This window comes from Portunus trituberculatus, chromosome 47, assembly GCF_017591435.1.
Source record: "Portunus trituberculatus isolate SZX2019 chromosome 47, ASM1759143v1, whole genome shotgun sequence".
Taxonomy (NCBI): domain Eukaryota; kingdom Metazoa; phylum Arthropoda; class Malacostraca; order Decapoda; family Portunidae; genus Portunus; species Portunus trituberculatus.
Window position 1 is genome coordinate 27,770,750 of NC_059301.1, and position 16,652 is coordinate 27,787,401.

The window sequence follows — 16,652 nt, forward strand, 5'->3', positions numbered from 1 at the left end:
CCGATCTTCGGGTAGGACTGAGACCACAACACACTCCACACACCGGGAAAGCGAGGCCACAACCCCTCGAGTTACATCCCGTACCTACTTGCTGTTAGGTGAACAGGGGCCACACATTAAGAGGCTTGCCCATTTGCCTCGCCGCGTTTCGGATGTGAGCCGAGCGTGCTAAACACTACACTACGCGGTCTGTGTGTGTGTGTGTGTGTGTGTGTGTGTGTGTGTGTGTGTGTGTGTGTGTGTGTGTGTGTGTGTGTGTGTGTGTGTGTGTGTGTGTGTGTGGGTGTGTGTGTGTGTGTGTGTGTGTTTGCATTGCCACCTACCTGATGATGAAGACAAAACGAAATATAATCATGTATTTTTCCATTTTCTTCGTTTCTTTGTCTGAAATTTGCCAAAGTTATGATGTTGACACCAATGTGATGGAAGGAGAGAAAAGAAAGTTAAATTGCACGACATGTAATGATAGGTGACGACATTTGATGCGTCGCGTCAAGTTGCAGCTGCCTAATTGTTTACCGCAGCAGGAGAAAGAAAAATTTATCGCTCATAATTGTATCCGAATCATGTTTTTTGTAGCACAATAAAAGGGAAGGTTACAGAAGTCAGTCAACAGGAATCATATTCTATCCTCGATGTTCTTTTCTCCATAGTCAGCAGTCTATTAGATTATTTGTTTCTTTATTGGTGAAAGTATAATATCTTTGATAATTTTGAAGTTGTGCAGTAGAATAGTCTAGAAAAGTTTATACTAAAAGAGACTTATTTCCTATCAAATGTGACTTGAATACAGTTTCCATACAATCGATTACGATTGCCTTGTTTAATGTCAGGAATGTAATAAGTATGAAAATTCGTGCCATTGGTTAAGAAATTCAGATTAACTTCATACACAGGGTATAGTGAGTTTTCCCCATTTTTGTACATAGTCTGCATCTTATATATATTGCATGTCAAGGAGGAAACTCCAATAATTATTACTTGTTCTTATCAGTAAACTAGGCCGTCTTGTTTTGATTTCTTTCCCTTTAACGACTTTCTTCAATGGGACTTTTTCCTTTTATCATTTTTGTTGCCCTTGTCCACAAGTCCTATTGCATAAGAAAAGTCACGGTCAGAGGGCTGGGAACCTTCTGCATTTGCTCCAGTGTGCTTCAAGTTCTCTGTTAATTTATCTCCGATTTCCTGACAGTCTTCTTACCAAACCTAACGACAATTGATAGATTCATAGAGCAGAGGAGGTAAAATAGATAGAACACTGAACACTGAGGAAGGTAATACTATCTGCTACTCGGCTTCTGTCCAGGACTATATAACGTACAGAAAAATTTCTCTAGCCGTGTTTTTGTATATCCAAGGATTTATGGGCCTAATTGTCCAAACGTATGGGCCATTTATCCATGCGCTGCCTCTCGCTGAGTCTTCACATCCCAACGCACGCTGCCGTAACTCAGCAAAATTACTTTCATTTCAGGAAATAAATAAAGAAAATTAAGTAGATGGCATGCGTGCAGAAATTAAATACTAGACTCAGAATAACTAATGTTTACGGTGTATTTATTTTTCCCTCTGTGAGCGTCAAGGACTTAGGGAGACGCGATAAAGGCCACATTTATATTATTGCGAGTGTAAAGTGGTAATTAATATAACCAATTACGCATTAGATGAGTATTCTTTTTTTTCGAAACGCGATATAATTTCCTTTTCTGTTCGCCATTCATGTGGAAATTTTAAGTGTGTTTCAGTCGCTGTAACAAGCTAAGCTGGAAATGTGTGATTTTTTTTTCTTTTGTAATTTTTCTTGCTTTCTTCTAACAGTGTTTCCGTATTGTTAATTATTATGAAGGGTAAATAAGAATGTGGAATAGGAGGTGTTTTTTAAGAATATTTATGTATGTAATGGTCTCTATCTGTGTTTGTCTGTCTGTTTATGTATTTGTATCTCATCTCTGTCAGTATATGCTGCTCTCTCTCTCTCTCTCTCTCTCTCTCTCTCTCTCTCTCTCTCTCTCTCTCTCTCTCTCCCTCCCTTCTTTATCCTCTCCTTCCTTCCTTCCTTCCTTCTCGTCTCAACACTCATCTTGCACCAGAGCTCTCAACAATACTTAAGTTAAGCTTCTTTCTCCCCCCGCAGCCATCCACACATCCTCGCTCGTTCCTTCCCCGTCACTCACTCACCCTCACCCCCCTTCCCTCCAGTGCCACTTACCAGCGTCCACTAGAATCCCGGATCGGTACCAAGCGAGAGAAGGTTCCGGCCGTGCATCGCCCACCACACACTCCAGCTGTACTTCCTCCCCCTCCGTCGCCACCACCACCTCACCCTCCAGCCGCCCCGCCACCTTGATGCTCCCCGGCGGCACTGCAGAAAGAAAGAAAAGGTGAGGTATTCGTTGCTTCAAATGTTTGTCTTCTTGGTTGTGTTTTAGTTGAGGAAGTTGATTGATGTGAGGGTTGTGGTGTTGCTTCTGGTATAAATTTTACTAGTGGTCCAGGCGTTGATGTTGCTTGTGTTTGAGTGTTGTGTTGCTTAAGTATTGTTTTATAAGTAAAAGGTTGGTCAAAAGATATACCATTGTAAAAGAAGCTCTTATTTTTTTATTCTTTATAAGTTTGATAGAAAAAAAGTTCAAATCCTATTTGTATACTGTAGAAAATATTAAGTGCAGTGCTGCTTCTTTCTTTATTCATTTGTTGTTATGTGAATGAAATGTTGGTCAAAAGCATGAAAAAAAAAGAAGTTCTTGTAATTGTTTCTGCGGCAAATTTAATATATAAGAGAGGGTCATAATTGCTTTTGTGCATTGTATTGGTTACTTTATGATAACTACTCATGTTAAAAATGGACTCTCGTAATGGCTACATTCTCCAAAGACAACAAACAGAAAAGGAATTCGAATTTAGTTTTTGTTTACATACCATAGTAAACACTCGTAATCCTCTCTGTTACTGTGAGTTTATGCTCTACTGTGATGAATGGTTAATGGGATGCAGATGAATATTGAAATTAATTGATGTGATTAACAAATTGGATAAAATGTTACGATTCTCCTGGGAATTCTATCTAGTTGAGAGGCTTTCTATCAGCAACTTTTTTTTTTTATCTTCAACTCAAAACTAACTAATCATCTAACTAACTAACTTAGCAAACAACTCACCACATACTTACCTACTGTACTTCCTACCTGCATAACTGTCAACCTATTTACCTAATAAAAAGACAAACAAACACTCTCACAAACCAAACATCCAACCAAACAACCAAATCATTAACCAAACAAACCCTCTGCACAGATACGATTTCCACCCCTTGTTTCAATATGAGCTCACAATTTGGATGGGCGTCACTGGTGGTCATTGTGAAGGGAGTTAAAGAGACCCCCACCATTACGCAGACAGGCCACGGCATTATCACACGGAGGAAGGGGGGAAAGCGGTGGCGTGGAGGCAGCGCACATCCCAGGACACGCCACTGCTCTCATCTTTATTCATTACACGATCATCAGCTGTCCCGTGCCACAATAGATGGTGTGTGTCGCGTGTGAGTATTGATCCTGGATGCCACGTGCTGCTGCCACAACACACACACACACACACACACACACACACACACACACACACACACACACACACACACACACACTCTCTCTCTCTCTCTCTCTCTCTCTCTCTCTCTCTCTCTCTCTCTCTCTCTCTCTCTCTCTCTCTCTCTCTCTCTCTGTAAGCCATTGTGTTAAGTGAGAGCTTCCAGCGAGATATGTAGTCATTAGCGTGACCTTGAGTTCCTAAGTCAGGGAAAACTGTGCTTTGACATGTAATCAGATAAGCTTTAAAGTTTGGTAATTTTCAAGGATTTCAAATACAGTTTTATGTATTTTTTTTATGTAATGTCGAAACCCGGCAAGGAAAAGAAATTTAGGACAAGGTCAGTTTGTAATATTGTTTCCAAAACGTTATTGAAGAAAAAAAAAATAAAATGGCAAAACAGGGTAGTTATTTATATAGGTGAATGTAAAGGAAAACACATGAGTGGTGATATTATCAATCAATGTTACCTTGATGCATCTGACCAAAGGATAACTGCGTGGTTTGATATTCACTTAAACCAATACAAAATTTTTCTATAAGTTGAATTTCTGCTTATACGTAGTTCGAGTGCATTTTTTCACTAGACTCGTGTTCAGTATTTAGGAGAGAGTGATAAATAAACATGTGAGTGGAAATAATGGGTGGGAGTCGTGGGTCTTTAAAATGAAATGGTTTAGAGCGTCTGGGGTTAAATATGGGAACAAATAAAACATGATGCAAGGGCGAAATATTCCACTGCAAATTCGCTCACTTGTAAATGAACAGTGAATTTTTTTTTTTATGTAAACTACGGTATTTTTCACGTGTGCTTGTAAATTAGAAGGTTCATGTGCTGAAAATACATGCGTACGTTCACGCGTGAATTATACATAAGATAAATACATTTGTGATGGGGATGGATGTGCATGAGTGAATATGGTGTGGTGGTGGTGATGGTGATGGTGGTGGTGATGGTGATGGTGATGATGGCGTTAGAAGTGATGGTAATGATGTGGGGAGTCACCATCATCATCACAAGCAGCATTGCAACTTAAATACTTCAGGCAGTCATCATCACACATCCAACGCCACACAGTGTTACCACCATCACCTCCAGCCACAACACACAACACACACTGGACTTCCCTACAACACAACTGCTCTACTGTACCTACAACAAACACCACACAGCCAGCATTGTAGCACACGCTACCTCGCCATCACACCATTACCTTACCACAACCACTGCGATCATAGCCAACACCACCCACACACACTCACTTGGGAATAATCTACAATGATTTATGTATGTATGGAATGCTTTAGTGACTCGGATTTAGGAGCATTCTTATTCTCTCTCTCTCTCTCTCTCTCTCTCTCTCTCTCTCTCTCTCTCTCTCTCTCTCTCTCTCTCTCCTTCACGTGCCGCTCTCAGACAAATATTTTTAATCTGGCTTGGCTGGCGCGACCAAGTGTTAGCCAGCCGCCCTCGCTGTCCCTTTGCCGAGTCGGATGATTTACGGTCAGCGGGTTCTGGGTTCTGTGCCGCCGCTGTGACATCTTGAATATTCAGGTGCCAGGGCTGCAGGTGGCGAGGCTTACAGGTCTTGAGAAACGTTGGCACTACTAAGCATTGACTAACTAACTAGGTTTTCCCGGAAACGCAACGCAATGCCGCTTAGATCGCAGTGGAAACATTCACCTTTGCGTCTTGCGATGTGTTCTTAGTCACTTTGAGTTTTCTTAGACTCTGCTTTGAGGAGGCGACATTAGGTGGTCGTGTCTTTGCATATCTGGTCACTGCATGTGGCTCAGGATGGTGTTATGCGAGTAAGCAGCTGCCTGTGAATGTTGCGGTGCCTTCAGTGTTTCCTGGTAGAGCTTTGGGAAGTGGGAGTCCCATGGATATACACTGTGAGCTGCTGCGATATTATAGTGCGCATTGTAGGCTAATATTGCATTGTCTGATAGAGAAACATATCGTTCACTAGCATTCTTTTACATTTGTGAGAGGAATGTAATTCGGTTGGTTTTATCGTTGTATGTGTACCCATCATCTTAGCTTCATTATCACCTCATGACAGCCACTAATATAGTCATTCATTATCTTTAGATGTCAATTCACATTTATGCCTGATATAGGCTTTTGTTTTGGAATATAACTAGTAACTGCACATTCACATGTTGATATTCTCCCACATGTTGATGCTCTCCCACATCTCCTTTACCTCAAGACAGAAATCCATTTATCTTCGTACTATGCTCCAAACATAATTTGATTCCTTCGTTTCAATTTTCCCCCTTCTGTTTTGTTTTGGAATATAACTAGTAACTGCACATTCACATGTTGATACATGCTTTCCCACATCTCCTTTACCTCAAGACAGAAATCCATTTATCTTCGTACTATGCTCCAAACATAATTTGATTCCTCCGTTTCAATTTTCCCCCTTCTGTTCAGGTAAATAATTTGCTATTTTTCCTTTGTTCCTTTGTACGCTTTTTTGCTCTTAGTCAGTCTTCCTTGTGCATAAAAAGAACATTAATTTTCTTCATCTTCCACTCTCTGAGCTGTGTATTCGTTATTCACCTACTTATATACAGGCTACACTCTCAACATCCATCCACATGCTTGTCTTATTCCCTCTCTCTCATCATTACTCTCACCCTACTCTCACTTCACTCTCCTTTACAATACTCCCACTCTTGTGCATTCTATCGCCTATTTCACATCTCAACCCGTTTTTGTAATTCTCTTTCTCCTCTCTCTTTCTCTGTCTCTCCCCTTAACACTTTCACCTTTCTCTCCCCTCACTCACTCTTACAATGACTCATCACACAATCCATGTTCGACTCAATTTCTATCATCCCTCCTCCTCGTCTCCCTCTTTAATACTTGCACTTACTTTCCACTCAGCATCACACACTGCACCTCCCACTCCATCGGTATAATCTCTTCTTCCTTCCTTCTCTCCCTCTGTAATTTTCTCTCTTACTCACGTTTAGTTTTCATCATCTTTCATGCATTAATTCTTTCCACTCGTCTCATCGTCTTCCTTGTCTTCCTCTTAACACTTACTCTCATTCCTATATCTTTTTCATCTTTCATGTGTTCCCTCTCTAACTCTCCACTCGTCTCTTCTTTTTTTTGTTTTTGTGTCTTTGATATTATGTCTTGCTTTTTTTTTCTTTATATCTCTCATGCGCTCATTCTTTCTACTCATTCCTATTTTTTCCTCTTTAAGATTCCCCCTTTACTTGCTCAGTCTTTCATGCGTTCACTCTTGCCACTTGTCTTCTCTCCTTCCTCTCTTCCCTCTCTAATATTTCCTTTTACTCTTTTATGTCCTTAATCTTTCATGCATTCAGTCTTTTCACTCGTCTCCGTATCTTTCTATTCTTTCTTCTTTAATATTCTCGCTTCTCTTTTACTTTATCATTCGTTTGTCTTCTCTTCTTTCTCTCTTTCCCCGTTCTAACATTCACTTCTACTCTCCTACTTTCTAAATCTTTCATGCGTTCGGTCATCCCACTCCTCGTCCCCGCCTCCCTCCTTTCCCCACTGCTCCTCACCCATGACAGTGACATTGGCGGCGGCCCAGATGGGGCGGGCGTTGGCGGTGGGGCCGACCTGGCACTGGTACTCGCCGTCATCCTCCAGCGTGATGCCCTTGATGATAAGGTGGTGCTCCCCCAGCGCCGCCTCTCCTGAATACTGGTATCTCGGGTAGCCTGGCACGTTCCGCTCGAAGCCTGAGGGAGAGAAAAGAGTTAACGACGTGCTGATGGTGGCGTGAGGGAGAGGAGAGAGAGTGTGCAAGAGAGAGAGAGGGAGAGGGAGAAGGGATTGACCGTGTGAGAGTTTGGAGATGTGGAAGTGATTGAGGAAAGAGGAGAGCAAGGGATGGAGGGAGAGTTACTCGTAGCAGGCATGGAGGGAGAGAGCAGGAGTTACTGGTGAAAGGGGGAAGGAGACCTGATGGATTTAGTCTTCAGGAGGAAGTGGTGGCTGTGGAGAGAACATTAGTGAGGGGAGGACTTGATGAACAACGCAAGGGAACACAAAGGAATATATAGGAAGAACTAACAAAAGTATATGTATTTTGTTCACTATTAAGAAACTGTTAATGCTATGCTTTACGATTGAACCTGAAAATAGAGTCAGTCCTTACTCTTATTCAGTCTTAGTCTTACTCACAAAGAAACGTAAGAAAAAAAAACTGAAATATCTTATAACCATTATGAGGCAGATACGCAACAAAAGAATAAGTGTGTACAAACTGATACGCAAAGAGAGAGAGAGAGAAAAAAAAAAATCAGTGTGTACTCCCATTCACTTCTAATCTCTCCACACATCCCAACACCCCACATCCTCGCTTATCTACCCCACAACTCCCTTCACTTGATCGGGAAAACGAGCGCTAACTTCTCCGTATTCATTACTAAGCCTTCCTTGGGGGGATGAAGCGCCGCTGATCCCCGCCGACCAAGTTGCGAGGCTCGTCTGGAGATCCCAATGGGCGGGTACAGCCACGCCTCTCACTACAAGGATTATTAATGGGTAGCTCAGGGACGCGGTTAGCCGACTTGCGTGAGATTAATAGGTGTATGGAATTAATCCTAAGTTACGCATTAATCTATTTCTCCTTAACGGCTTCGGTGATGATGGTGGTAGTGGTCGCGGTAGTGTTGGTGGTGGTGGTAGTTGTGATTTACGTTAGGTTTCCTGTGATGTGATGTGTGTGTGTGAGAGAGAGAGAGAGAGAGAGAGAGAGAGAGAGAGAGAGAGAGAGAGAGAGAGAGAGATTGATTATGAAAACGAAAATACAAAAAAATACACCTCCTCCTCCTCCTCCTCCTCCTCCTCCTCCTCTCACACAAGGGATAATGACATGCATATGAAATTCGATACTTGCCAGGAGGAGGCGATTTGGCGCTAGATCCGCGGTACTTTGCCCGTCCGGCGAAGAGAGAGGGAAGAGGGGAGGAAAAGGAACGAGGAGGAGGAGGGAGGAAAAAGGAAAGGAAAGGCACGGGATGAGGGAGAAAAAGAGAAAAGTTGAAGGGGATAAGAAGGAAGAAAGAGGACGGATGAAAGGAATGAGGGAGAAAAGAGAAAGAAAAGGCAGGGAACGAGAGAGAAATGAGGTAAAAGGGAAAGGCAAGAGGGAAGAGGGAATCGGATAGAAAGATTGGGTTTCTGTGAAGAGGAGGAAGAGGAGAAGGAGCAAGAGGAGGAGGAGGGAGTAGGAGCAGGCAAAAGGAGGAAAAAGAAAGAGATAAGGAAGATTGAGAGAAAAAGAAAGACAAATGATAAGGAAAAGGGAGGAGAAGGAGGAAGAAGACAGAGGAAAAAGGAAGAAGAGAGAGATGAATAAGAAGAGGAAATGAGGGGAGAGGGAGAAAGGAATATGAAAGGAAAGAAGAGATAGGAAATGAAAATGAAACGAAAAGAGGAAAATTTTGAGGCCGGGATAGAACAGGAAAGAGGGAGGAAGATGAGAATGTTTGTTTTCCCTTCCTGGTCCTTTGAGAGAATTATTTAGTTTAGTTTATAATTTGGAAACGTTTGATTAGTTTCCTCTACAAAGGACTTCGTTTCTGTTTTTTTTGGAGTGGAGGAAGGGGAAGGGGATAAGGAAAAGAGAACAGGTTTAATTTTGCCATCCTCAAACTCTCTTCCTTTGCAGGTTTTGGCTTCATACTGCAAGCAAGACTTTCGTAATTTTGGACTGCTCTTAATCAAGCGAGTGGATAACGAAAAGAAGACAAAAAGCCAAAGAAAGAAAAGGAATATCGTGAATTCCAAATGATTTTCGATAAGTTTGCTGTAAAGTTGTATTAGATCTTTGCTCCTGTAGGTAAAAATTAACACGGAAAAATGGTCGCCTACTAATAGCTTTGCTTGTTACCTTTGCGCGTTATTGAGAAAATGTTACTCTTTCCCTAATTGCAGCGTGGAGATCCGTGACGCATTGCATGCATTTTCATATTTGCTTGAAAAAATTCCAGTCAAATATTCAGATTTTATTTTCAATTTCAACTCCTGGTAGAATAATTTACTAGAGAGAGAGAGAGAGAGAGAGAGAGAGAGAGAGAGAGAGAGAGAGAGAGAGAGAGAGAGAGAGAGAGAGAGAGAGAGAGAGAGAGAGAGAGAGAGAGAAATTAATATACTCGTATAGACAGATAGACTGATAGACAGAAAGAGACATAAATTCCTTTGAGAACATGCATCAGGCCAGCTTGTTTATTTCACTGAACCACAAACACAAACACAAACACACACACACACACACACACACACACACACACACACACACACACACACACACACACACAACTCGTCCAGCCGCCTGCACATGGGTGTCTGCGCCTCTCATTCAAGCGGAGATCTACTTGATTTTCTAGGGCGTTAGCTGCCCACAATTGCACTGCTGCAGCTGAGGGATTGTTACGGTGCTCTAAAATGCCGCCAGTTCTAGGTATGCGGCGTGCACGACGATAGCACGTGCTGGAAATAAACCCAGTGTGCGAATAATTTGTCGCGACGTCCTTCTACCCTTTGCGCTTCAGATAAAAATGATCTCCGGAGGGTAGGTCGCGTTATTGCAAAAATGTTCAGTGAAAAAAATTAGTTATATATATATATATATATATATATATATATATATATATATATATATATATATATATATATATATATATATATACATACATACATACATACATACATATATATTTATTCTGTCAAATCCATGATTCTTTTTTGTGGAGAGTTTGACAGAAAAGTATATTCAAAAGTCTTTTAATTTTTCTTTGCTTCATTTCATTTATTCTTAAAAATTTTCTTCTGTGTGCTGCTCCTATGATTTGTTACCGTATTAGATCAACCTTATCTAATACGGTCGGTTGTTAACGCCTTCCTCAGTCATGTTTCACTGCAGCCAAAAATAAAGCCTTTTCTTAGGTTAGCATATTCTTCCATTACTGAGCAGGTCAATCTTCAGCATCATATTCCATAAATACAATATAAAGAAATTCATGAATGCAATCTATTCAACTTATGTACTACTTTGGGTACTATGTTTGCATATCTCTCTCTCTCTCTCTCTCTCTCTCTCTCTATCTATTTATATATATATATATATATATATATATATATATATATATATATATATATATATATATATATATATATATATATATATATATATATATATATATATATATATTGCCTATAGGGCCTGTAGGTATACTTGAAGAGTATGTATGGGAAGCGCTCGCTGTTGAGCTTCCACCCATCATTTGCGCAGACAGTTTCATTTATAGTGGTACCTATATTAGGGCCCATATCACCACCAAAGCGCTTATTTTGTATAACCACCTAGAACCTGGGTATCATGGTGACATGTAGGTAACTTTAAACCACTCGACAAATGACAAAGTTTCAAGGTGGTACATGGTGGGATTCGAACCTACGCGTGGACCTCTGCCCGATCCCACGCTCACTACATTATCCACTACGCCACCACCTCCTGAATATATATATATATATATATATATATATATATATATATATATATATATATATATATATATATATATATATATATATATATATATATATATATATATATATATATATATATATATATATATATATATATATATTCGTGTTGTTGTGGTAGTTCAGGTGTTGCAATGCACTTCCCTCACCAGATATTGCAGCCCCGTCAACACGCCGCGGCTTGACGGTCATCGGGGTGAATTTTTCATCCCTCCACTTGACGCCCCAGAGTTATTTCGTTATCCATTGACTTGCCGCGAAATTGTTCATTGAATAGAGTGTCTGGTTTTGAAGTGTGTGTGTGTGTGTGTGTGTGTGTGTGTGTGTGTGTGTGACCACGCGCTATTGAGAATGCTCAATTTCCCTTTGTGTCTGTCTTACCTTTTACTTTCATGAACCAGATATTAAAAATAGAAAAAAACTACATATATTTAATGCAGTATAAACAATAACTTCTCTCTGAAAACAACAAGAAGGCAGAACGTTTAAGTATAGATTAATTCCAGTTCTTTACTTTTGTCTTCAACGCTACACATTTGCTATCTCGAGCGAAACCTTTATTATTTAGGTTTAGCTTGTTTTATCAAATATTGCTGTGTATATTCCACACACGATTAGAGATTTAGATACACAGCCGGGAGGAGTGAGTGCCCAGCTTTAGTTGTGGCTGGCGGATGCGGAGGAAGTGGGGATAACAGTATTTAGTGTGTTGACATGTGGATAAAGCAGTGTAACTGATGTTGTGTGGGTGTAGTGAAGAAGGATTAGGTAGTAGGACTCTCCTGAGGGAGAGTAGCAGAGTGATGTGGAATGAGCAATAATGCAGAGCGTTTGTGATGATGGTACAATCACGGAGAAAGGTCGAGTAGTTTTGTACAGTAATTTCTTTTGTAGTTTAGTGGTTTCTATTTAAGTTCGAACCCTGCAATCTTATGGTCATCGACAGCCTTTGTGTAAAAGAGGAACGGCACGGAAGACAGAGTTCGCTGGTGAACGCTGATCCACAGTGGCGACCTTCAACAGGAAAAAACCTAAAAAAGACATTAAAGTAACATTAATGGTATTGATTCCAGTAATGGAGCACGACGGACGTGACTATGTAACATATACAACGAAGTGAATTGGTCCTGGCATTATGTGACGAATATTTATGGGAACTGCATAGAACGAAGGTGAGGAAGTGAAAGGCGAGGGAGGATTAATGCAGAGGGTAGGCAGAGGGAGGAGGAAAGGATGAAGGGAGTGGAGTGAGAAGAGTGTGGATTGTGGAGAAGCAAGAAGGAAGCAGTTTGTGGGTCATCATTAACGCACGCTAAAGATCAAAGGTTAGAATTGCACATGAGCTGCATTAATATCTCGTGTGTATGTGTGTGTGTGTGTGTGTGTGTGTGTGTGTGTGTGTGTGTGTGTGTGTGTGTGTGTGTGTGTGTGTGTGTGTGTGTGTGTGTGTGTGTGTGTGTGTGTGTGTGTGTGTGTGTGTGTGTGTGTGTGTGTGTGTGTGTGTGTGTGTGTACTATATCGTTATTTCGAAATGTTCTTTTGATGGTGTGCAAAAGAAAAAAAAAGTAAAAAGAGAGAAAAGTAGAAATGACTAAGCAACACGCTCATTATTTCATTCATTTCCTCTTCGCGGAAATGATCTACAGAATTGACGTCATGAAAAGCCAGAAAAAGAAGAAAAAAAGAAAGAGAAAAAGAAATGAAATATGTAATGGAATAATGGAATATAAACTGCAGTGATATTAATTATTATCACTATTTTTTTCTCATTTCACAGTGGCGTAGTCGTCTAAGGAATTCTTCCCATTTTTTCTTTCTTCTCATCTTCTCCCATTTATAAATACCCGCGGTCGTGAATATCTAAACTTAATCTCCATTTCATCATAACACTTCCATATTCCCCTTCATCAGGTAGTCACAGTTACTCCACCAACCGTCACTGCTCACCACTTTTCGCAAGCATGCAGCCTCCACTTGCACAGTCCACTGCAGTCCACACACACTCCCCACGCAGCCACAGCCATCTTTATCACAATCTCTTCATATCTTACTTTCATTTCCTCCAGATCTCTGCTCACTTCCCCTCCTTCCCTCCCTAGACTTCCACATCAGTGAGTTTCTTTTCCCGAGATGCATCGCTTCCCTCGTCTAAAAGTCAAGGTGAAGCTTTATTAATAATCTGTGTTGTGGCGATATGAGTGTACATTTTCTATTGAAGAAAACTTATATACTGAGGTATTTGAGAGAGAGAGAGAGAGAGAGAGAGAGAGAGAGAGAGAGAGAGAGAGAGAGAGAGAGAGAGAGAGAGAGAGAGAGAGAGAGTATTCAGACTTTCCAGATAAGCAGTCGCGTTCATAATATTTTCTACCTGGCGGCCAAACACGTAATACAAGAGACTGACTGACGCTCGATCGGTCATATGAGATCAGCAGCGGCAGGCATGCAGGGGAGGTCGTCGCAGTCTCCTACAGTTTGCGACATTCCCGACCCGCAGGTAAAAGCGTATATCAAATGAAGGGATGCAGTGCCGGATTCCGAACTAGATAAAGGTTGTTTTTGATATTAGATAGAAGACGTGAAAAAGAGGAGATAATGAAAAAAAGGGTCCAAATGTTGTGGACACAATATGAGGGAGATAAGAAAATGAAGGCAAAGCCGAAATATTGGAATATAAGGAATAAAAAAAACAAGTGAGTTGTAATGAAATTGACACTAGAGCTTTAGACAGACAAAGAGAAAGGAATCAATTGCAGCACAGTGTGAGCCTCAGCCTTGTGAAATGAAATTTGGTGTTTCATTTTGATACATTTTTCCATTCTTTTCGCTCAAGAATTTCGAAGTACTTGATTTAGGAAAGAAGGTGTAAGAAACTTAATGATAACATCAGATTACATGATAGACTAGTTAAGAAAAATGGTGAATATAAAGATAGGCTAAGAAAAAACCCAGTGGAATCTCTGTGTAGAAACATGCACTGCATCGCCGAGAGATTACTGTGAACATGTTTATTGCATCACTGCCCAGCCAGACAAAGAGAAGCAGCCGCGTGAAATAGCAGCTGTGTACCGACCATTACCTTGCCTATGGCTGTGTGTCATATAAGTTTTTCATTGGCGATGATAGTGTTTCCCAGTTCGTGTCACCAGGCGAGCGAAAACATTCTACTTCCCCCTCCTGTCCAACATGGAAGCCGGCGTAAAAAGGTTGCAATAGCGAGGCAAGCGAAAACTTGCTTTGGGAACCAGAATTTTGCTGACAAGAGAAGGTACGGTGGGTAACCTAAGGGACTGACTGACCTGACACAGTGAGATTATAAGAGAGAGAAAAGTTTGAGGCTCATTAGAGAGAGAGAGAGAGAGAGAGAGAGAGAGAGAGAGAGAGAGAGAGAGAGAGAGAGAGAGAGAGAGAGAGAGAGAGAGAGAGAGTTATTAGTCTTTGTTTATTTCTTTGCGCAGCGGCAATAGTTCAATGCTATCAGTTTGTCGAAAACTTTTGTGAGACAGCACACTCCCATGAAACGCAAGTGAAGCCAGTGAAGGTAAAAGCAAGAGGTAATATTGCAGCACTGCCTTCATACTGTGTTCCACTAGCTCGTTCTCTCGCTGTTCTCTTTCTCTCTTTCATTCATCTTTCCCTGTTCTGCTGTGTTGAAATTGCAAGCGTGTCATCGTGCGTTGCAGAGTACAAAATATTAGTATAACTTTTATGTATGTACCCTGTTCAGCCGGCCTATCGGGATGGAAGCTGTCAGTGTGTCTGGACTGACAGAGGTATAAACATTAAGGATTTTTAACATGTACACACCTACACACACACACACACACACACACACACACACACACACACACACACACACACACACATCAGTATACTTTCGTGGCTAATAGGCGTTCGTAAAGTACGTAGTGTTGTTTTGAGCCGAACTTTTCAGCACGTAATAGATGGAGGTAGTGATAGAATGGCCTGTGATTTTCCCTGCCCAGAACTACACCACAAGGCAGCGAGTGTGTGTGTGTGTGTGTGTGTGTGTGTGTGTGTGTGTGTGTGTGTGTGTGTGTGTGTGTGTGTGAGTTAAATTTGTCAGATTTTCACCGAGCCAAGCAAGGGCTATTTAGGCTGGCGGTTAGGGGTAATTGACGGTGTTTGCAGCGGTAGCGTGTGCAAGGCACAGTATTTAGTGCCCTGTCCGGTGTAGTAATTGATATCACGCGGCTAATTTAAACCGCTCGCCAGGAACAAAGGGCGGCAGACTTGTGGCAAGATTGAGTCTGGAATTGCAACTTTACAAACCTCTGCTTCCTGGGTGGCTGGCCGTGTACTAACCATTAGCGCCACAGCGTCTCCTATTTCATTTTGCTCCCTAGTCCTCCTTTTCCTCCTCCTCCTCCTCCTCCTCCTCCTCCTCCTCCTCTAGCCTCAACCCCAGTTAATATTATCATCACGCTAACGTGGCGCAGGTCTTGCCTCAGTGTTTATGCTCCTGTAAAGTAATGTAGAGAGTTAAGGGAGGGAGGAGAGGGAGAGAGAGAGGAGAGGGAGAGGAGATGTAAGAAGGAAGGGGTAAGGCAGGGTCCATGATTTTTGTGTCGCGCCCAAGAAGTTGAGTGTCGTTAATTCCGTATGTGTCTTGTTTATCCCGGAAGTTTTTATGTATCTTGGAAGCTTAAGTCTGCGGTGGTGGGAGTTTGTGTTTATACTCGAAGTTCCTGCTTTATCCCGAGACTTGTGTGTTGTTTCCCCAGGGAGTGTAATGAGAGCCTGCCTTCCAGTTTTATAAGCAGATACTACAGGCTGTGTGTGTGTGTGTGTGTGTGTGTGTGTGTGTGTGTGTGTGTGTGTGTGTGTGTGTGTGTGTGTGTGTGTGTGTGTGTGTATTTGTTGGTAGGTCTCTCTCTCTCTCTCTCTCTCTCTCTCTCTCTCTCTCTCTCTCTCTCTCTCTCTCTCTCTCTCTCTCAATGGCTTAGAAAAAGAAAGGAAGGTGTACAATATTAGTTTCCGTACGTGTGTGTGTGTGTGTGTGTGTGTGTGTGTGTGTGTGTGTGTGTGTGTGTGTGTGTGTGTGTGTGTGTGTGTGTGTGCATCACTTCTCGCGTCAAGTAAGTGATGTCTTTCCTTTTTATAAGTTGTCGCAACATCACACTTTCAGTCTAGATTAAATAATTAGCAAGGCGGAAGACTAAAGCGTTGCCTGAGTTTTGGGTAAGTGTTGCCTAATACTAACCTTCCACCAGGAACGTGAAAAAGAGAGAAAAAAGAAAAAAAAGAATGTCAGCGTTAATTTTTTACTCCTTAGTCCGTATAAGCTGTTCACTTTGGCCCGTGACCTTTAGGCGCAACCTCCCTGATAAACCTGTAAGCATATTAGGCCAGCAATTATGCAAAAGAAATTAAGGTAATTCTAATTATTATCATATTATCAGATCGTCACTCGCGGCGCGCTGACACACACACACACACACACACACACACACACACACACACACACACGCACGAAACGCTGATGGTAAAAGCGATAATG

The 16,652-nt window shown here is 41.5% G+C and overlaps 1 protein-coding gene across 1 annotated transcript in view; it reads right to left on the reverse strand.

The window, feature by feature from the left end:
• Positions 1 to 16,652, reverse strand: part of LOC123520837 (nephrin-like) — a 412,849-nt gene that overhangs the window by 87,138 nt on the left and 309,059 nt on the right. The window contains exons 4-5 of the mRNA XM_045283473.1: positions 7,141 to 7,320; positions 2,210 to 2,362 (exon numbers count right to left, since the gene is read on the reverse strand). Of these exons, the coding sequence (XP_045139408.1) occupies positions 2,210 to 2,362; positions 7,141 to 7,320 (333 nt within the window). The remainder of the gene's footprint in view (positions 1 to 2,209; positions 2,363 to 7,140; positions 7,321 to 16,652) is intronic.